Genomic DNA, 21,285 nt, shown 5'->3' on the forward strand with positions numbered 1-21,285 from the left:
ACACTTACTGGTTTTGTTGTATATGGATCATTACCAGAGTAATGGTAACGTCACAATCTAGATGACCTCATAGCCTCCTAATAATCATACCATGAACCTGGAATTCTGCCTGAAAAGCATCTTGACAATAGCCGGTTTCTCTAAAGTCCCAAACACTTCACTAGGAGGACGATGTCGCTTTACAACTTAAATCAAACTCTTGACATATGACAGATGCCTTGCCTTGAAGAACACGCAGTTGGTGCTCAGACGGCGCCCTACTGCGGGCCACGCCCTGCCAAGACCTGCTGGCACCCACACAGGCCACAGGACACCTGCACGTTCGTGCCAAATCCTGCTGACAGGAGTCAGTCTCTGGGAGAAGGGACCCATGCATGGCACAGGTGCTGCACACAGGCAGAGCTGCAGCCGGCCAACCACACACACAGAACGGTGGCGAGGACGAACGCCGGCACCGCGCGCCAGGGCTCTGTGGCCCTCACTCTGCGGCCGGACACTTGGGGCTATCCCGCACCAGAGCTAGAGGGAGATGGCAAAGCGCTCTTCCCACTGTGCTCCCTCCTACACGCAGGTCTAGTCGGTGGGGTGGGGGTGCTGGGGTGCGTGTGCACACCGCGGGTGAGGGCGGTGGGCCCACCACACTGACTTCTCACTCACGCCTCCACTGCATGGGCACAGGCTGTGCTGATGGGACACTGACCACGAGCTGACTGACTTGTCAACAGAAAGAAAGAGCAAGGGCAAATGAAACCACATGGGAAACAACAAAACAGAGAAAGGTGAGAGATCAAACCCCCCGAAGGAATACCCAGTGTGCACGGGAAGTCACAGATGGGGTCCCCGAGTGCAGTCGGCCTGCAACAAGCACGCACAGTCCCTTTTCACGTCTGTGAGCTCCCCAGTTCCAGATGGAAGGATTCTGGATGCGTACCTGTCCCCATCCGGACTGGCAGAGCTCTGAGGAAGCCCAAGGCCAGGGACTCCGACCGCAAAGCATGGAGGGCAGGCCTCTGCGACAGGGGACCCGCGAGTCAGACCCAAGACACTGCCGCAGGCAGTCTCCTTATGCTCCGATTTAAGCTCCTGTCACACATTCAGGTTTTCTCATAAGAAGTTGGGAACAGAGGAAGTGGTGGTCCAATTCCTACGCAGCAGGGAGACGGTGCTGGCATCCTGTGCGCCTCTCGTGCACTTGCCAGGACTGCGCACACCTCTCCCCGACGAGGGAGGGCTCCGACACCAACAGAGGCAGACGAGCGCCACACAGAATGCCCACCCGGGTCTTTGCACGGCCAGGACATGTGCGGACCCCCTCCGCTGATGGCACAGAAGATTACTAAATCTTACCAACATGGAAAAGTACCTCAGGTTGGTTTCCACAAGGAGAGAGAAGGTACACTACCCGATCAGGCACAACACAGAGCACAAGGCTCCAGAAGGAAGAACCGCAGCCATAGTCAGCCTGTGTGACTAGGAACCACCCATGTTGTAGGGAAAGAGCCCGAGAGGACACAGGGTAGAAGACGAACTGCCCCCCAAAAAAACACAAAAACGACGACGAACAGCCCAAGAGCACTACCACTTCATGGCCAAAGGTGCCCTGAAGGACATGCACCACTGGTTTCTTCAGCATTTCACTGACATGGACTCAGTGCCCTAACAGGGACACTGTCTATCACTCACTGCACTTACACACCAGCTGATGTGGTTCACAAACAACCCAGATACCTCCCATCCACGCCTGGCCCAGCATGAGCTGCCATAGGAGGTCTGGGCCCGAGTCCCCACCTGGGTGCACAGGCCCATGGCACCACAGGGACCTTCCACAGCCCAGACCTGGTCCCACAGGGTCCAGAGTGGGCCGGCAAGCTCACCCAACAGATGCTGTTTTGACCTGCTAAGTGGGGTCACAGGAACACGGAACAGCAATCCCCCCCACAGCACAGAAATTACATTATCGTTCTCTCCCAACGGACTTCCAGACATGCATTTAAAAAAATCAGTGATTACAGCCAAACACTGAGGCGACACGTGGAGGGAGCACACACAGGCACACAGGTGCATACACACCCTCATGGAAGCACAAGGTGTGTACACAAAGCACAGGAAGAAGGACGAGCCACTGTCCCTGAGACCAGGTCCCGTGAGCAGGGAGCCGTGTCAGGACACACTCTGGAACATCTTTGCCCATCTTTGTAGAGTGTTGTCTGTCCAGAGGGCTCACAACAGGCTCCCTGGACCGTATTTTCTGATGTGTCAGTTCTCTAACTTTGCGTTGAGATGGAAATTAGAGATACATACACAACAAAGAACTAAAAACTTTAAATTAGCTAGCAAACTCAGATCAGATTCAGGATCCAAAAGCTGATGAATCTATGAAAATAGTGTAAGATTAACACTCCATAAGGATTTGGTTGTATTTCTAAATTCAACCAAAATAACATCATGAAGATCTGACAAAGGCCGGGAAAGACGGAAAACAGGTGCATTACTGTCCATAAAGATGTGCACCAAGAATAGAGCAAGAGGACACACTAATGATACTCTAAGAGAGCAGAAAGCAGGAGGGAGAGCATGCGGATAGAAAGCAGTACACTTCTTTCTTTGATCACTTGAAAATGATAGTCAGGGTCTGGAATAACTGCTACAGGCACCGGCCTTCGGCCTCTGACAGATGCAGGGACACAGCCAGACAAAGCTGTGAGTCTGCAGCCAAGGGAGTGGGGGCAGCAAAGCCAGGACAGCCACGGCGCTGGCCACACCCAGTGGAGATGCCCGGTGCCATAGTGTGCACGGTACCCTCAGTGGCCCCAGGACTCCTGGGCCAGCAGAGACTCAGACTGGCGGGGTCATGAGGAGCCGGGTAAGCAACAGTACCAGACTCCCACTCCAGCTCCAGGGCCAAGTGAAGTACTGAAGTACTCAGGCAGGGTTGATGGGGCAGGCCCTCTAAGCATGCCTGGCATCACACACATGCATGTGCACAGTGCATGTGCTGCCACATGAAGCTGAACATCACCAGGAGACATGTTCCTGCCTCAGGACTCCCGAGACACCCTCTCCTGTGAGCGTGTGCTCACAGGACTCCTGCCCGCCCCACTGTCCACATTTAGGACACAGAGTACACCTCACACCCACCTCGGGGCAGGGAGCCATACCCTGGGGAATGTGCCAGGAGAGCCAGAATCTTGCGTCTACTGAACTTTATCTTTAAGCAGAGCCTGGGTGGCTCAGCTGGTGAAGCGTCTGCCTTCAGCTCAGGTCATGATCTCAGTCCTGGGATAGATCCTGCACTGGGGCTCCTGCTCGGCGGGGAGTTTGCTTCTCCCCCTGCCTGCTTGTGCTCTCTCTTGCAAATGAATAAATAAAATCTTAAAAAATAAATAAATAAATAATAAAAATATATGTTTTCCAACTTTGTTTCATAAAAATGTTAAGTCTTAACATTCCTTTTTTTCTAAAGTGAGGGTGAACATCCTTTTATGTTTCCCGACCATCTGTGTTTCTTTCGTGAACTACATGTTTATGTTACTTAAAATACTTGTTTTTTCATTTGTAGGATGCTTTGGGGGAGGGGAGAGATCACTTCATTCAGTAATCATTCTGTCTCTTATCAGCACCATCCTTTAAAAACATGCCACCAACGCAGGCCATGCCAGCCTGACCCCACACCTGGTCTGTGCTACGGGCCGCTGCGCTCACGGCAAGCGCTCAGGGGGTGCGTGGCTAAATGCACGGCCTTCCCTTCAGAGCTTCCTGAGAGCAGATGCGAGTCCAGAGCTCCCGACTCAAGTCCAAACCAAGGTAAAGAAGATCACGGCTTCCTGTTCCAACCCAGTGTTTGGGTCAGCAGGGTGACACCCTGCCCTGGGCACAGTGAGTGCACGCACACAGCACACTCGACAGGCTGGAGTCCACACCCAGGAAATCCAGGAACATGGGCCAGAGTCGTCACAAGGGCTGGCCCGGGTCCTGCTCTGCCTGGCATATGGCCCCAACGCCTCTCCCCAGCCCTCCCCCGTTTTCACACATCTATTGATCATGGTAACTGGGAAGAGAAGAACACTAAAGTGTTGATAGGCCCACAAGGCTACCTGATGTCTGAATGCAAGGCTGGGGGTGATCGGTCCTCTTCACCACACCTCACGTCACCCCACACGCGAGCCCACCTCCCAGCAGTTCCTCCGGAGAGTACCGCGAAAATGCCGAGGTGGGGCAGAGCCAGACAGGCGAGGAGGTCTGAACCTTTGGGACCAGGACAGAGCTGAGGGCACACCAGGGAAGCAAGGGGACCTCCAGCAACTAGCACCCCCACAGAGCCAAGCTACGTGGGGGACCCCCGCAGGCAGCTCAGGGCCCAGGCACACAGTACAGCCCCTCCTGCTTTGGTCCTTGCTCCCAGCTCTCTAGGAAAAGCGTCTCTCGCCAGACCAAGCGTGTGCCAAATAGACATAGTCGTCGTGCTGGTGCGAGGTGATTTTCCACAGAAAACATTCAGTGCCTTTGAATTCCAGAGGGGAAGAGCTTCCGAGATATGACCAGCTGTTCTCATTTGCACCCGCGCGAGCCTGGGCTCGTCACACTCAGCAGATCTTCACTCTACTCCCTCTCCAGAAGGTAAACTTGGAAGTGTAAATGTAAAGGCAAAACTTGTTATTCACCTCAGGATTTTAGACTTTCAAGACCGCAATAAGCATTTACATCCAGAGTTATGCTCCACTACTCCACGGAGCACACACGCCGCGCACGGCAGCGAAGCCCTCCGTAGCTGCCGCCCAATGTCAGCGGACACCTGCGCCCACTCCACAGATGAGTAGAGGGGACGTCTCGCCTCAGGCTTCACGCCCAGTGAGAATTTGCAGAAGACGAGAAACCACCTCCATCGACAGAGCACCCAGGGGCCCCGGCCACCCAGTCATGAGCCAGAGAGCAAGGAGAAAGAGGAGAGCAGCAGAACGGTAGGCCGTCTCTTCCGTTTGCGAAATCAGGTTTCTTAAAACATAACGGTCGGTATTTGAGGAGAGGAAGAAGACAGTGCATTTAAGACTTTCTTGATCAGATTCTAACAGATCACGTATTTCAACATTCATTTACTCAGGGACACACGTTTAAAATGCTGCTCTCCAGTGAAAGTTCCAGCCCGGACGGCCGCTTTCTCCACTCTGGCCAGGTGAACGGCGTGATTTCAGGAACCTCACAGGCTGCTGAGCTGAGATGTGACTTGCCAGATTCAATTCAGGAGAGGAGGAGATCCAGAGTTTCCCTCAATCCAGGAGCCAAAATGGAAAGCCACCAGCGTCTAACTTAAAATGCTTTCCAAGGGTGGGACTGGGGTCTCCCAGCCCAGGGGACAGTAAGGGTCGGCAGCACTTGACCAGGTAACTTCACCACATCTAAGGGTCACAGACACCAAAACTCTACCCCAGCAGAGGAGTGGCCAAAGGGCAAAGCTGGAACAGTGCAGATTTTCAGCCTGGGAAGCCCCGAGCAGGCGTCTAACCTCCACACCTCCATTTCCAAGAAGCCCTAGTCTGTGCACAGTGACGGTCCCCTTCCTACAACAAATGACACCTCTGCACACAACCCTCAGCCGCGGGAGGACAGAAGGCAGCTTCCCAGGGGACCGAGATACCTGATGGGCCTCGCGTCGCCAATACAAATATGGAAGTGCCAGTTACACCGCCCCCCACTCACTTTGCAGCTGCTCCACTGCCCTCATCGTTGTCGGAAGACGACGACGTAGAAGACCCTGGAAAGTACGCTGAGTCCACGTGGTTGGGGCTGCCACCTGGAGCTGGGTGGATTGGGGACGACCGTTCATACAGCGGGGTATGCTTTCCTTCGTGAGGAATGTTGCTGTAGGTGCTGTGCTCAGTCAGACTCTTTCCACTCGTTTCCAAAGTGAGGGCCGGCTCAGCGAGGCTGTACGGGTGTGGACCCTGGCCCGCGGCACCCGGGCTGGGCACCTGTGGGGCCTGAAACAGAGGGCAGGTGTTATGCATGCACTCAAGGCCTATAGGCTCAGCTCCCGTCAGTGCTGCCTGTTTTTAACTCAAGGAACACGGGCACCTGCTTCACATATCAGCTCAACAGCTTAAGAAATTATTTTAGCTTTTGCTAAAATCTGATGTATGCATCCCCCCACCCTCCCAACCAGGCAGGGAGACCCGCTGCAGGAGGTGGGGGAGGGTCTTACCACAGGCTTGGCTTGCAGAGGGGTCTGTGGAATGTTGAGCATCTGGGGGGGGACATACGGTGGCACGATCCCAGGCATTCCGAACGGATTTGGTCTGGCTGTTTCGTTGACAAGGAAAGAAAGCGGTATACTGGTTAGCAGAGGACATGCCCCAGGACACCACAGTGGCCAGCACATGCCCCCATCTGCCCTGTCCCCCCTCAGGTGACAACACACCACTGATCCCTACCTTCAAAAATTCATGTTTCACATGAAAAAACAGTACATTTTATGGTGATCAGCTTTATACACTGGGGCTAGGATTTTAAACTTCTAGGCATCTGGGCCACCCTCTCTCTCTCTCTGCCCCTGTCAGCTTCTCAAAGCCCTAAGACTGTGATGTAGGGACAAAGCAGGGACAGACACTTCCCCTCATGTAAGTGAGGCAAGGGATCTGCGTACTGAGACTAAAACTCAGTTCTTGGCTATTAAGTAGAAACAGTGAAGTGTGGAAGTTGCTGCCAGAACCTTTCAGTTTCCCACTGCTAAACAAAACCGTGATGGGGCAGCGTGTACCAATGTGTGTTCCGGGGCCAGTCACCTGGCTCTCTGTGCTCTGAGAACATGACTCCCTAAGCCTGCTCTGACGCACACTGTGCTTGCTCTGCTGCCCCGTGCTAATGGGAGCCAGAGCAGCCAGAACAGAAGTGTGTGGAGAAGCAGCTGTGGACACACGTCAGGACCGGGCTAGGTACTAAGTCGGGACGCACAGCCATCAGCTCAGCCCACAGACCTGCACACTTGCACGCCCAAGACCTCAGTGCCATCACCTGGCACAACATGTGGTGACTGACAGGTGGTACTAAGGACTGTGACCTCAACATCAGAACACGTCCAAACACCATGAACTAGTTATTAATGCAATAAAAATGTGAACAAGACCCTTTGCAGCTTTGCTCCTCCATTGGACAGTCAGGTACGGGGTGCCTGTGAGGTCAGGCACACCATGTGCACACCATGTGCACACCCACATTTGGGTACCTGAGCCCCAAATGTTCCCACCGTCCCACCACCCAAATGGTGGGAACAGACAGCAGACCTGGGGGCCACAAGCTACACGATCTCCTCCTTAGGCTTCTTTTAGAGAGTGAACAAAACCAAGCCTAGACACCCCTGAAAGCCAACATCCTTTACCAGGAAGGGTGTTCCTCCAACTTTAGAATCTGGGCAACTCCAAGCCAAACAAGGAGCCCACAGACTACCACCTCTCACCCCACCAACCTGCCAAGATAAACACATTTAAATTAAAAATAATAATAATAAAGCCTCCCCAAACCCAAACCCTCCCTCTCATTCTCTGAAAGAAAACTCCCACTGGTATATAACCTGAGCTCCAAGAGCCACCCAGTCCTGGTGGAGCAGGGAGAGAAGGGCCACAGCTCACTTCTCCCCACCCAAGAGGACCCATGTGCCTGGAAGCCACAGCCCGCTGCACAAGCCCATCTCCAAGTGCCCGGCACACAGCCAGCACCAAGAAGCCGGGGGCACAACTTCCACAACTGTGGGAGAAGTAGCTGGGAATGATGACGCCAGCACATGTGCACATGCACTCACACGCTCACCCCACACAAACATGCACTCACATGCACATGCACGCACACTGCCCACACATACATGCGCGCACACACGTGTTCACTACATTCGCCACTCACCCCACAAACATGCTCACCACACCCATGTGCACACCCACTACACACATGTACACAGTCGCACATGCATGTTCACCACAAACGTGCACTCACCCATACATGTGCACGTGTCTACTGCACACATGTGTGCATTCACCCCAAATATACCTGCACACGTTTACCACACACACACATAAACACCCCCCCATACACACACACATGTATGCACATGCAAACATAGGGGAACATTCCTGATCAAACAGCTCTGACCCAGGGGATTGGAACCTCCAAGTGTGAGTCACAAGACACTGGTTGTGTGCCTTCTCAGGAGATTCTGAATCATGGCCAGAACACCATGAACTCCATTCAAGCTCTAACGCTACAATTTAATCACCGTGAGAAGCGCAGTTTACAACCTCTTGTGGCTGACCCGACCCACGTAACTTCTGAGTAACTACACAGAAAGTCGGCCATGCCAATTCCCAGCAGTCCAGGGAAGGGGATCCTTTTGTCTCTATTTTTGGCCATTACGTGCTACCAACTTCCTGAAAAGCACAAACTTTCCTTAAAAACAAAAATAAACTATAACTTAAAAGCAAAGATTCCCAAAGTAAAGACAGTTTCTAAGATCACATTATAATCACTGACCTCAAACAAACCTTCAAGAACCTACAAAGCTACCTGCTAATCTATCAGAACCTGGTCCAGTAAGTGAATTAATCTGTCTACACTTCTGGGAAGGCTGTCGGACGGCCCGGTGAGCCAGGCCTGCCTTGGGATGTGGTGTGCATCCCTGTGCAGGAGTTCTGGTTGACAGCACCCCCCAGCCAGTACGCAGAGCACAGGGTGCCCTGTGACAAGGCCATCTTTCTCGGGACCAACCCCAGCTCGTGCGTGGAGGTTAACACCACCAGCCTGTCACTCTTCTTTTGCAGACACTCTACTAAGAGAGAAGGGCTGTCAGCAGACTATGCAGACAGAGACAGACAAGTGGAAACAGTGTTTAAATACTATATGAAAAATATTTCCACAATTAAAAAATTTTTCAAAGACTTCTTTGTGCACGAGGAGAAAAGCACACGCACAACGCGGCCTGACAGCTACACTAAGTAAGCAGTGCTGTGGGCGAGCTGCACCTGCACCCCTGTGCCCCGGTGGAGCTGTTCAGCCGCTCCCTGAAGCCAAGAGAAGACACATGCTAACGAAGGATGGTGTTGACCAAGAAGGCCCGCTTAGAGCCAGTCAGCCTACCCGTGGCCCGGCCCACCTAGCACAGACTCATCGACCACCAGGCATGGCGCTGCAAGAGACGTTAGGCCAACCAAAGAAACGACAAAATCATGAACTCTTAAAATTCTCTAATGCCAAGGGATACATGATTTCAAGCACAATAAACAGCTCTGACAATTCAATATCCCCTACCACCAATACTAATCTTGAATTCCTACAAAAAAGATCAAATTTTCCAATGACATTAACCGTCTTGAAACGGATGTATTTATTCAGCACTGATATTCTACAGAAGTTAAGACAGAAAGCCACATGGAGAATTTTATGTCACTTGCTTCCATCGTCTTCCAGATGAGTAGCTTCCGAAAGGCAGGCCACAGGCCAAGGACCGTGAGGGCAGAGGCAGGATGAGTGGAAGTTGGCCAGCTCTGAGGGACTGAACCCAGTCGCTTTCCAAGAACACCAGCTCCCATGGGCTCCCAGAGCTGGGACACACAGTCAGGCCCCCTGAGAGGAGCCAGGAGCCACCATCTGGACAGAGAAGCATGGGCAGGCAAAAGGCAAGGAAGGCTGAGAATCAAGCAAGCAGGTACCTGAACGAATCACAGACCCCCAGGAAGCACACTCACGCCAGCAGGAGTAAGAACTCGGGAACTGGGGCAGTTCACCGCGACAAAGACAGCCTTCCTGATCGTGGGACTGTGGGCAGACAGCATTGCATGGCCGGGAGCTAGTGGGCTGCTCCCCAGGCCCTGTTGCCCCGGGGTCTGGGCAGCACATGTGGACCTCACGGCATGGCATCACTCAAACCCACAAAGCACCTGAGTCTTCAAGAGCAGGAGTCTGATAAGTGACGAGTGTGTCCAAGTTGTATGCAAATCTGTCCAACTCCCCCCTCACCCACTCAAAGCTAGAATGGTGGGGTCCCGCAGCAAAGGCTGCTGCGCACACGGGCTGGCAGAGATGGGGGCAGGAAGGAGCATCAATGCCTCACCAGGCTGCCCACATGGCTTCGGGAGCCCAACACAACAAACCAGTCTCTGTCCCCCGTGGATTTCAGAAATGCACAACCTGCAGGGACAGTCCCTGCCAACTGAAGTGGCCGTGCCCTTCTGTCACCACACCCTGAGAAACCGCCAACAGATCTGACCATGAGCTGGTCATCTTGCAAAAACACACCTTGTCAAATGGCTGCCGAGTTACCCCAAAATGACTGCTCACGTTTTTTTTTTAGAAGATGACCTTTCAAAAAGCCATGAGACCAGACAGCCTGTATCACTTCATAGTACAAGGACTAAAATAAACTCACAAAAATCTGAATGAAAGGTCATGGGAACAGATGTCGAGCCTGAGGATGACGCTCAGGAATCGGAAGGAAGGGAGATGAGGTTCCACGTGAGAGCGCTGTGGCTTCTCCCTGGGGCCTGACATCACTTCCATGTGCACCAGCTTGAGATAAAAATGGGAACAGACGGACACACAGACACATCTCCAAAACCAGCAAGGGCAGAATGATGTGTATAACACAGCCTCTCATGAAAAATGAAAACACCACCACTGATTACTGCACACATATGAGGTAAGAAAACACAGACCTATTTGAGGGGACAAATGGGACCTCAAAAAAGTCTAATGTCTTTCTTTAAACGAAGAAAGATGTGAAACAAACACTGCCGTTTGTTGACCCTGTTCTGTGGGCACACTGCTGCTTGTGGCACTGCTCCCTATACTGACCGTTTTATTGAGTTTTCCACAATAAAAAAGCTTAAACAGAAACCATGGAAATGCTGGCTTTAGTAAGCGGAACCGTAAGGCCAAACACCACGTACACTTTAAAATGCCAAATTTCCAAAACCTACTAATAACATGCAACAGCAGTATAATGTGGAGTATCTGGACCAAAACCGTAAGAAGCTATCATTCTACGGCCGAACAGCGGGAATACCGCAGACCATGAGCAGGGGCAGCAGCCAGGCTGACGCAGCACCTACACTGCGGCCCGGGGCAAACTCGTAGGGTGAGGAGGGTGATGGGCCTCCGGTGCGGGCAGCCGAGTGGTAGCAGGCAGGCTGTGGGCAGCATGCGGCCGTCCCGCCATGCTTCCGCGGAGCCAGCACGGTCAGAGCAGGACAGAGCAGCACAGCAGTGCTGGTCCTCACTTGAGCTCGCTTGCCGGGCATCCACGAACCTGTCATCACCCTCTGCTCCGGGCAGGCTGTGCAACCTCTGCACCCGCGGGGTCCCACGTGGGCAACCCTGCACTCCTGGAGATGGCCCTGTCCCGTCAGCCGAAGCAGCTTCGCAGGAGCTGCGTCCTTCCTCCCAGGCTGTGTCTCCATTTCCGGGGTGACACCTGATGATACGCCCTGACAGGCTGGGAGGCACCCTGTGGGGAGGCAGAGCTGTATTTCCAAAGAGCCTGTTAACCTAGAAACCCCAGCAACAATTGATAGGACAGTCTGGTGACACGAGTGACACAGGCTATGTGGCCACAGGCTCCCCTTTAGTCACCAGAAAGGGACACCTGCCAGCACAGCCCACAGCCCAGAACCAAGGAACACGGACCAACCCTCGTCCCTGCTCGAGTTTACACCTACACCTTCCTGAGCCCTGGCCCCGACAGCTGGGTACAGAAGGCCAGTGACAGGGTCCTCCTTCCAGGTGAGACAGCAATCCAGTATGCTCTCCTGTGACCCGGTCTGGGAGAAGGGTACCAGTGAGGATGCAGGCACGCAGGGGCCCCTTCCTACGGTTGCTGTCGCTCTGGTCTTGGCTTCCTGGGAGCAGCTCCCATCCCCAGGCGACCTGCTCACCGGCCTGTTCCTGCAGGCTCCTCCCCAGCCTACACGATCTGGGGCCCGGTGTGTTCTGAAACCCTCCAAGCTCTCTCAGTGCCTTGCCAAAGTCCCCACGTGTGCCAGGCACCTCCAGACCCCTATTTCTGACAGTGCAAGCCCAGTCAATCCCTCCTGCTTTAAGCCCTACCCTTCACGAAAGCCACGGAAGTAGGCTGCCACCAGCCCCCATCCCACCCTCTTCTGTGCCTGTATGGGCCACAGCAGCTGCAGCGCTAAAAACTGTCTCTTCTGGGCGCCTGGGTGGCTCAGTGGGTTAAGCCTCTGCCTTCGGATCAGGTCATGATCTCAGAGTCTGGGATCGAGGCCCGTATCAGGCTCTCTGCTCAGTGGGGAGCCTGTTTCCTCCTCTCTCTCTGCCTGCCTCTCTGCCTACCTGTGACCTCTCTCTCTCTTTCTCAAATAAATAAATAAAATCTTAGAAAAAAAAAAAAAACCTGTCTCTCCTCGGATTCCCTACACCGAGGACCATGCTGAGGACCATGCAGCCACAGGAGCCACAGACGTGCCCTCCTCACCTTGGATGACAGACGTTCCTGCCACACTGCTCCTGTCTCCCACCCTGACCTCGCTCCTGCCTCCACCTCTCTCCAACCGAGCCCCGAGGGAAGTCCGCCTACATCTCCATCTCTACTTAGCATTGGGGTACAGACACAATGAAGAAAAGGGGACAACTGACACAGAATTCAGGGAGCTGGTGGGCAGGGAAACCTGAGGGGGAGATGTGGAGAGGGCTACTGGTCATGTTCCACTGAGGCTGGCTTCACTAATTGTACACAGGCTATTGGTCATGTTCCACATGCCCTGGGTGTGCAAAAGTTACCAAGTAACAACTTCTAACACTATAAATCCTGTGAGCTTCCAGAGCCCCTAGAGTAAATCTGAAGCCTCAGGCTGTGCTCAGATGCCACTGCCCACAGCCGCACCAGCACCCTGCCCTCCCCTGCATCCTGGTCTCCGGCCACTCCCTCCCACTCCTACAACGGCCAGAGCGGCCACCTCGGGGTCTCCTCCATGTGGAACAGACTTCCTCCCCATCATCACCTTGCTCAACTCCTGCTCTACCCTCAGGCCTCAGCTCAAACATTAATTCAGTCAGGCAGAATCAAGTCCTGATTTAATCAGTACCAGCTCCGTGTCCCATCCTCCTGGATCTGCCCTCACCAGCTGTACGAGTCCACGTCTCAGTCATGTGCAAGGCCCAGGACGACACGTCTGCTCTGCCACACCGTCCAGAACCTGGCAGGTGCTGGCATGGGCCGGATGGACACAGAAAGGTTTCTGGGTTTCTTAACTAATAGATGTTGTTTTCTGAGCAGTTTTAAGTCTGTAGAAAACCTACGCAGAAAGCACACCCCTTGCATTCGTAAGATACATGTTCAACCAATGGCCTAATTCTGCAACATGACAATTGTGAACGAGAGCCCACAGTTCCAAAAGGATTCCTCTCGGTGCTCATTCTATGGGTTTGGACTAATTTGTAAGGACACATATCCACCACTATATTGTCACACAAAATAGTTTCATGGACCTAAAAATCCTCTATGCTCTGCCTACATTCATCTCTCCGCTGACTTTCCACTGGCCCCATGGCTGTGCTTTTAACAGAATGTCATGCAGTTTGAATCACAGAGTATGGAGGCCTGGCAGAGTGGCTTCTCTCACTGAATGTATTTGAGGTCTTCATAAGTTTATAACCCTTTTTTTTAAGCACTGAATAATACGTCATTGCCTGGATGGACCGCAGTTTACTTGTCCGTCGCCCACTGAAGGACATCTTGGACGCTTCCACATTTTGGCAATGATGAATAAAGCTGCTGTAAGCATCCCGAGCAGAGTTCTGTGTGGACGTAAGTTTTTAATTCCTCGGGGTAAACACGGAGGAGCGTGGTTGCTGGAGCACAGGGAAAGAGCGTGCTGTATTTTCTGAGACACCATCACACCGTCTCCTGCAGCGGCAGCGCCGGTCTGGCTCCCCACAGCCAAGACCGCACGCCCCCGCTGCTCTGGTCCTCGTCAGCAGCCGGTGGTGTCGGCATTCCGGATGCTGGCCGTTCTGACAAGCGTGCTGTTGGAGCTTGGCTACTTCTCACTGCAGAGGCCGAGAAGATAGAGTATGCACCTTCAGAGTCACTGGGCCTCGGTTTCACCTGGGCAGCTTTTTACAAGTACACCAGGGTGAGCTCAAGCCTACTGTCTCCATTCATGGGCCTGAGGTGGGCCTCCAGCACCCGGGAGCCACACACAGCTGACAATTTTCCATTCTGCCCCTTCTTATGTGTGCCTCCCTTCAGACTGGGACTCTGCGGACATGGGAGCCATTGTGTGCTGGGGCAGAAAGCACAGAATTATAACTGTCTCTAGGTCCCCAGTCCCAACATGGTGTTTCTGATGCAGTAAATGCTTTCCCAGTGAATACTAATCTCACCTGCAACTGATTTAAAAAACCCATCTCAAAACAGGTCACTTCTGGGGTCCACTGTGCAAAGACAGGAGGGACTGGTACCCATTCTTCACCCTGAATAAGACCATGCACTGTGCAGACCAGGCCTCCCAGCGCCGCGGAGCAAAAGGGCAGACGGGTGTGCAGGTCACTTCCACACCCTCCACATTGCTGAGAGAAGCAGAGGCTCCCTCGGAGCCGCAGAGGCCCAAGGGCTCAGAAGACGCACCCACAGAGCAGCCCCGCCAGGGCCAGTCCCAAACCAGGCCAGGAAGGCGCTCCTCTGGAAGACACAGATTCCTGAGGCCCAGGGAAGACCCGGAGATAACAGTTCCACCTAGAACCTCAGCTCCAGTCAGGTTTAGAAACCCCTGGTTAGAGTCAACTCTCCCCATTTTTACTCCCAAAAGGCTCCAAGGGGCTAATACGATGCTTTAAATGCCTTTAAAACTACACATACTTCAGCTTCTAAAACAATTCATAAGACAAGTTCTAATGAACTAGAAAGTATGTTCCAACCCTGGCTATCAAATGCTGAATGCATCTTCCCAGAAGGCAACATAACCGACCAAAGTCAGAAAAGACCACTTACGACCTACCTACTGCTCACAAAAACATTTTTACAGAAAATGTGTCTCAGGTTCTCACGTGGGATGCCAAGAAAGCCTCTCCCCAATTCCACTTTGCTCCTTCTAGGCTCTCCATTGCCCGCTCAGCGCCATGGTGGGAGCGGAACAGCACGTACAGGCAAGAGGGATGGCCACCATCTCCACACTCAGCTGTTTCTTTATACTTGTCAGGAAAATAACGAAAGCAATTTTACATGAATCTCTCTGCTGGCTCCAAATTGTGTATCTGTAACTTGAAATACACCTTCTTCCCAGTCTTGACCCAAACTCTGACCCAGGTCACCTCATATTCCAGGCCACACAGCTGTCGGCCTGCACTTCCAGGCACCCCAAACTGTGCCCAATGGCTCAGGTCTCCGCCACAGTCAGCAGCACCAGGAGACCCTGCAGAAAAGGCTTTAATGCAACACACGGGAGTTATCGCCCATATGGATCTGCTTAAAAACACTGCCCCAAACACCACAAATTCTTCCCCAACCCACCACCGTTCCCCAAAACCCACAGACAGGAGGTGAAACTAAATTCCAGGAGTGTCACCTCCATCTGTAAAATACTTCCCTCATATGTTGTCTGACAACATAAGAACACAAGACCACTTTGTACAACATTACAACATTTTAAGAAGCTCAAATTTAGGGGCGCCTGGGTGGCTCGGTCAGTTGAGTGTCTGCCTTCGGCTCAGGTCATAATCTCAGGATCCTGGGATCGAGCTTCCCATCAGGCTCATACTCAGCAGGGAATCTGCTTCTCCCTCTGCCCCTCCCCCTGCTTGTGTGTTCTCTCTCTCCCCCCTAAATAAAATCTTAAAAAAAAAAAAAAAAAAAAAGGCAACAGCTGAAATTTAAAAGTACATGTAAAGCCCATCTCATCTCTTCAACGTATTACCAGCCCTGTTAGCAGCTCAGACCAGGGCCAAACACAGCCTCATGCCCCTTTCCACCGTGACCTTCCTGCTTGCCTCCTCCTGAGCAAATTTCTAGTCCCCAGTACACTACAGTGACTATTTCAACTACCATGTCACACAAGGACCAAGTGTCACCTCAAACACACAAGGAGCAAAGATGCCCTTCTGGGAGCTCCTGCCAGGCTCTGGGGCTACAGGCTGTTCCTTGCCTTTCCCAGCCACACTCCGAGAACAAAGACAGTGTCTGCCCTATGACAAGTGGTCATGGGGCATGTCACATACACCCATCTCCATAACCAGGAAGTCTGAGGCTGGAGGCCATAGGGTCAGGATGTCCTCCCCCGGTGTCAGACCTTGCCTGTCACCTGTCTCGACAGTGTCCTGGGTGCCCCTGCCATAGAAATAAAGCAACAAACTTGACCTGCCCTGCCACATGTCCCTCTGTCCAGTACAGTGACCCCAAATCAAGATCTCACAGCCCCAGTTTAATAGCTTTTCCTGGATCAAGTCACTTAGTCAAATACTTTCCCATAGGGGCACAAGGGTGAAGGTGGCAGGTGGGGCCCTGGTTGCCCCAGACCTGACATTCCTGGGGGAGGGGTGGGAGGCAGTGTACAGAGAATTAAAGCCAAGTGCTGACACATGATGGCCGGTGGCTGATGGCCTCAGAGAGGTGACAACGAAGCCAGGACCTCAGGAACTGGAGTATCCCAGGCACAGGAGGTCAGGAATCACTCTTGGCTGCAGGGCGCTGAGGCCCTAAGATAGGAGATAGCCCGGCACATCCCAGGGGGAAGTCAGCAGGGCCTGGACAACACAGGGCTGATGCTGCAGGACCAAGCTGTGGGGAAAGCAGGGGCACGGCTCAGAATTTGTCCCAAGCATGAACAGACTGCCCATGCCAAGTAGTTTTCAACAGCACCGTGGCTGTGGGGAACCAGAGTACCAGCTGTGAGCCCCAACCTGTCAGAAGCCCCAACTGTGGGTCCCAATGGACAGAACAGTGAAGCCACCATGCCTGCAGCCCGGCCCTCCTTGGGCACTGGGCACCCACAGAGACCACCACCAGCAGCCAGCACTCCTCTGTGACCTGTGGGTCCCCCACACACACTGCAGCTCTACGTCTGAGTGAGCTGATGAACATGCCACGTGAGGGACGACTCTCTGGGACATTTCAAAGCTGGGAGTAACCTTCTGAAACCAGTACAAAGTGGTGCTCTCTAACCACACCAGGAACAAGCAAGCAAACGCAACAGAAACAACAGTGGGCAGCATGATCTCTTGAGTTTTATGGCTCTGGACAAAGAGAGGCGATCAGGCTCAGGGAGAAGTCTAGCACATAGGTAGGCTCAGGGCTTCACAGCCTCCCATGAGAACAGCACCAGACAAGCTTCAAGCAAACAGCTTATAATTACTTTTATTCACCAGTTTCAAATCTCTGAGTTAAATTTGGTCTTTTGCAAACAAAATACAAAAAAAAAAAAAAAAAAAGGTAGCAAAGGAGAAGACACCTATTCACTTTTCTGAGTTGGATTTACAAAGGGGTCTGCAGGTCCAGAGGCCTCCCCACAGAGCATCCCGTGGACATCCCCTGGCCCGCCCCCAACTCCCAGAAGGTCGGTTTGTCCTGCTTCTCATCCCTTTCAGGGGCTACTGCAAGTCTGCCCAGGAGGCACGGCTCCACATGCTCGTGCCGGCTGCAGAAACCTCACTTCAGATGAATAAAACTACATGACCACTGGGCCCACGTTTTCATCTCTCTGGTGACTGCATGGTCAGCGTCCATCACAGAGGCTTGGATTTACTTACCTAAGTAATGTGCTGGGTGAAATGCCATAGGCTTACTAGTCGCTGAGTAATATCCAATTGCTCTCTTAAATCGAATAACTTTGTCATCTGTTCTAGACTGAAATAAACGTAGGAAAACCTTTGTAAATTGCATGCCACTGGTCGTGTGCATGAACATACTTTCACAATTCAGCACATGTATCATCTATAGCTTTTCAAGTTAGAGAAGAGTTTAGAATGACATTAAAATCTTCCAGGAATGGTGCCTGGATGGCTCAGTTGGTTGGGTGATTGCCTTCGGCTCAGGTCATGATCCCAGAGTCCTGGGATCAAACCCTGCTTCAGGCTCCCTGCTCAACGGACAGCCTGCTCCTCCCTCTGACCCTCCCCCTCCTCATGCTCTCTCACTCTCTCTCTCTCAAATAAATAAATAAATAAAATCTTTAATAAATAAATAAACAAACAAACTTTATTTTAAAAAATTATCTTCCGGGAAAACCAACACATCAGACACTAATCCTCTCAGAGTCACGTGGGTAACACCGACTGGTCCCCACGAGGAATCCCAGCCTTCTCTGGGCCACATCCCTGATGCTGCCTGGGGAAGTTTTCTGTCCTGTCTCCAGCAAGCAGGACAGTGGTTTCAGCTTTCCAGAGAGACATGGGAGGTCACACCAACCCCATGTCCTCTATTAACCCCGACCTGCTCACATTCCCTACTTTACAAAAAAAAAAAAGAGGAAGAAGAAATCCCTGACCATCACCTGAAAGGATGGATAAGGCATATTCACAATTCCACTTGGCCCACGTGATAGGTCTGTCTTCTCAGGAGAAACGTTATCGATCATGATGGAGAACGGAGGAGTGAAGACCTCCCAGGCATCCACCTCAAGCCCTCCCGGTGCAGCCGCAGGGGAGGCTGGGAGCCAGGTGCCGGGCCCCTGCCACCCCCACCCCCACTGTGCAGAGTGCTCCGAGCCTGCGCTGTACCTGAGAATGCTGGAACACGTCTTTAGCTACGGCATCCAAGTCCGAGGGGTCCTGGATATTGCGGACGTAGTCGGCCACAGCTTTGATCACCACATCGCATGGCGGCAGGACTAGCTGGTGGGCCCGGACCTGAGAAACAAGTGCACAGGTCAGTAGGTGAGTCCCAAGGGCAAGGCCCAGAAGCTGCATGCCCCATCATGACCCCTCTGTAGGTCCTGGCCCCAAGACTCTGGGGCTGGGGCTCAAGCCCTGGCTCCCCATGGGTATTAAGTACAGTTCAGCCACTTCCACTGACCTAGGTCACGGAGCACCTGGCAGTCCTGCGTCACTTCTGACACGTCTGCAGCCTGCTCACCATCAGTCCTGGACCGCAAACCCCATGCCCCACAGCAGCAAACATGGCATAAGAAGCCACGGGCTGCAGACACTTCCACTCTTCCTATGCCAGCCAACAGAAGGCCATGACAGGTGGATGCAGCCCTGGCACCAGAGTGCCAAGAAAGCCAAGTCAGCTCTGAATGGAAAGAAAAGATGGGTCCCTGACTGCAGATGCTGATGGTCGTGGCTAGTGAAAGATACATGGAGTAAGTGTCGGAGTATTTCATTGTCCCAGAATAGCTGATTCCAAAAAAAGGTAAGTAAACGGACTTTTTAAAAAAAAAGGTTTTATGCTCTTTAATAAAAACTAAAACACTATGAAAAAAAGATATAATTTCAGCCGTAACTAGAGTTTTGCTCTTCTCTTAGAAACAACAATGGATCAGGCAGTAAGTTTGTTTTTAGCAATTAAAAAAGTCAAATGATAGCAAAAAATAATCTTTATTTCCCACATAGCCACAAAGGTCACAAAGAAAAAAGGGCACAGATCCCAAAAAGCCCTCTGCCTCCAGAGCTGTCTGCTCCTGCCTGCCACCCTGTGACTGTCCACGTGGGCCCAGTGTCACCTCAGGGTCCTCCAGGGTGGATGGGGAGCAGGGGAGCTGGCTTCACAGAAGAGGAGTGAGGAAGGGTCACAAGCCACGGACTGCAGTGGCCCCCGAATCTGGAAGAGGCAGGAAACCTACTTCCAGAGCTTCCAGAAGGACTGTGGCTTTTACAACGTTACAAGATAAATCTGAGTTGGTTTTTGTTTATTTTTTTAAGATTTTTAATTTATTTATTTGACAGAGAAAGAAGGAGCACAAGTAGGCAGAGAGGCAGGCAGAGAGAGGGGAGAAGCAGGCCCTCTGCTGAGCAGAGAGCCCAACGCGGGGCTTGATCCCAGGACCCCAAGATCATGACCCGAGCTGAATGCAGAGGCCCAACCCACTGAGCCACCCAGGCGCCCCATAATCTGAGTTGTTTTAAGACATGCACACACGTGCACAAAGACAGAGAAAAACGAAGAAAATCAGAAAATCTAAGCCTGAGCATATGACATGGAAGACCCACCAGAAAACAGACACTGACACTTTTAAGACACTGACCATCAAGAAGATTTTCAGATGTGTAGACTACATTCACTCTTTTCACAGAAGAAACAGATTTTCTTTCTTTCTTTTTTTAAGATTTTATTTATTTATTTGACAGAGATCACAAGTAGGCAGAGAAGTAGGCAGAGAGAAAGGGGAAGCAGGCTCCTTGCTGAGCAGACAGCCCGATGCAGAGCTCGATTCCAGGACCCTGAGATCATGACCTGAGCCGAAGCAGAGGCTTATTAACCCACTGAGCCAACCAGGCGCCCCAGGAACAGATTTCCTTGAAGCACCATTCCTCACGTCTGAGTCGCGGTTCTCAGGCCCTGTGTGCCGGTCACTAGTGCTCATGAAAGGATACCCCATCACGAGGCCTCTAGAGAGCCACACACATCTAGGCGCACACATCCCAAGCTCAGGCCCAGAAACCCAACTCCCCCATGAAGACAAAAGCCCACGGGGGCACACGTTCCACGGGGATGAAGCCTGGCAAACAGCACGTGCCAGTCAGTCTGGGAGGAACTCAAGTCCCATCTGTGCTCCCCCTTCTGGGGCGTCTGGTCCCATGGCCGGGCAGGAGCGCGGCCAGCTGGTGGCAGCCCAGGAGGGAAGAGTCAGAACAAAAACCCTGCGCTGTCCTCATGGGACAGGGACGGGGCCAGGGACAGCCGTGCCTGAGGGTCCAGGGCCTCAACTCCTGGCCTCAGCAGCGTGGGCCTGGCTGACCAGGTGTGCCCCTGGCTCCCTGAGAGCTTACGAGGCCCTCGAGGTTTCACGCCATATTAGCAAGGCTGGCTGTTGTACAAGGACTTTAGATACAGAACAGAGTGATGACAACATGGTGAGAACAGAACCTACAGGATATAAAATGGCCAAGTTTGAAAAGGGCTGACCCGCAGGGCGAGGAGCTAACAGGGGGAGAACCTCTCCTGGGGTGCGCACGCTGCCACTGGGACTCTGCCGATGACGGGGAGTCACTCAGGGTCTGTCCCGCCTCGAGTGAAAACGGCCATCTGTCACTTTCGTTCCGTGGACATCCCTGCTTCCCTCCCACTGACTGCCATGCTCAACAAGCCTTGAAGGAAACGGACGCTACCGGTGAAGGCTCCTGAGCGCCAACCCCATCCCC

The 21,285-nt window shown here is 52.6% G+C and overlaps 1 protein-coding gene across 5 annotated transcripts in view; it reads right to left on the reverse strand.

Annotated features, from left to right (window-relative positions):
- The window catches only part of FAM120A (family with sequence similarity 120A), a 97,622-nt gene that overhangs the window by 42,445 nt on the left and 33,892 nt on the right, over positions 1-21,285 (reverse strand). For 4 of the 5 annotated variants that reach the window (XM_045064963.1, XM_045064962.1, XM_045064961.1 and 1 more), the window contains exons 4-8: positions 18,703-18,831; positions 17,734-17,830; positions 11,282-11,479; positions 6,197-6,294; positions 5,695-5,975 (exon numbers count right to left, since the gene is read on the reverse strand). In XM_045064963.1, coding sequence (XP_044920898.1) covers positions 5,695-5,975; positions 6,197-6,294; positions 11,282-11,479; positions 17,734-17,830; positions 18,703-18,831 — 803 coding nt within the window. The remainder of the gene's footprint in view (positions 1-5,694; positions 5,976-6,196; positions 6,295-11,281; positions 11,480-17,733; positions 17,831-18,702; positions 18,832-21,285) is intronic. The other variant, XM_045064964.1, reaches the window with a different exon arrangement.

The sequence above is a fragment of the Mustela putorius genome, unplaced genomic scaffold, assembly GCF_011764305.1.
Source record: "Mustela putorius furo isolate JIRA1106 unplaced genomic scaffold, ASM1176430v1.1 tig00003854_pilon_pilon_pilon, whole genome shotgun sequence".
NCBI classification, from domain to species: domain Eukaryota; kingdom Metazoa; phylum Chordata; class Mammalia; order Carnivora; family Mustelidae; genus Mustela; species Mustela putorius.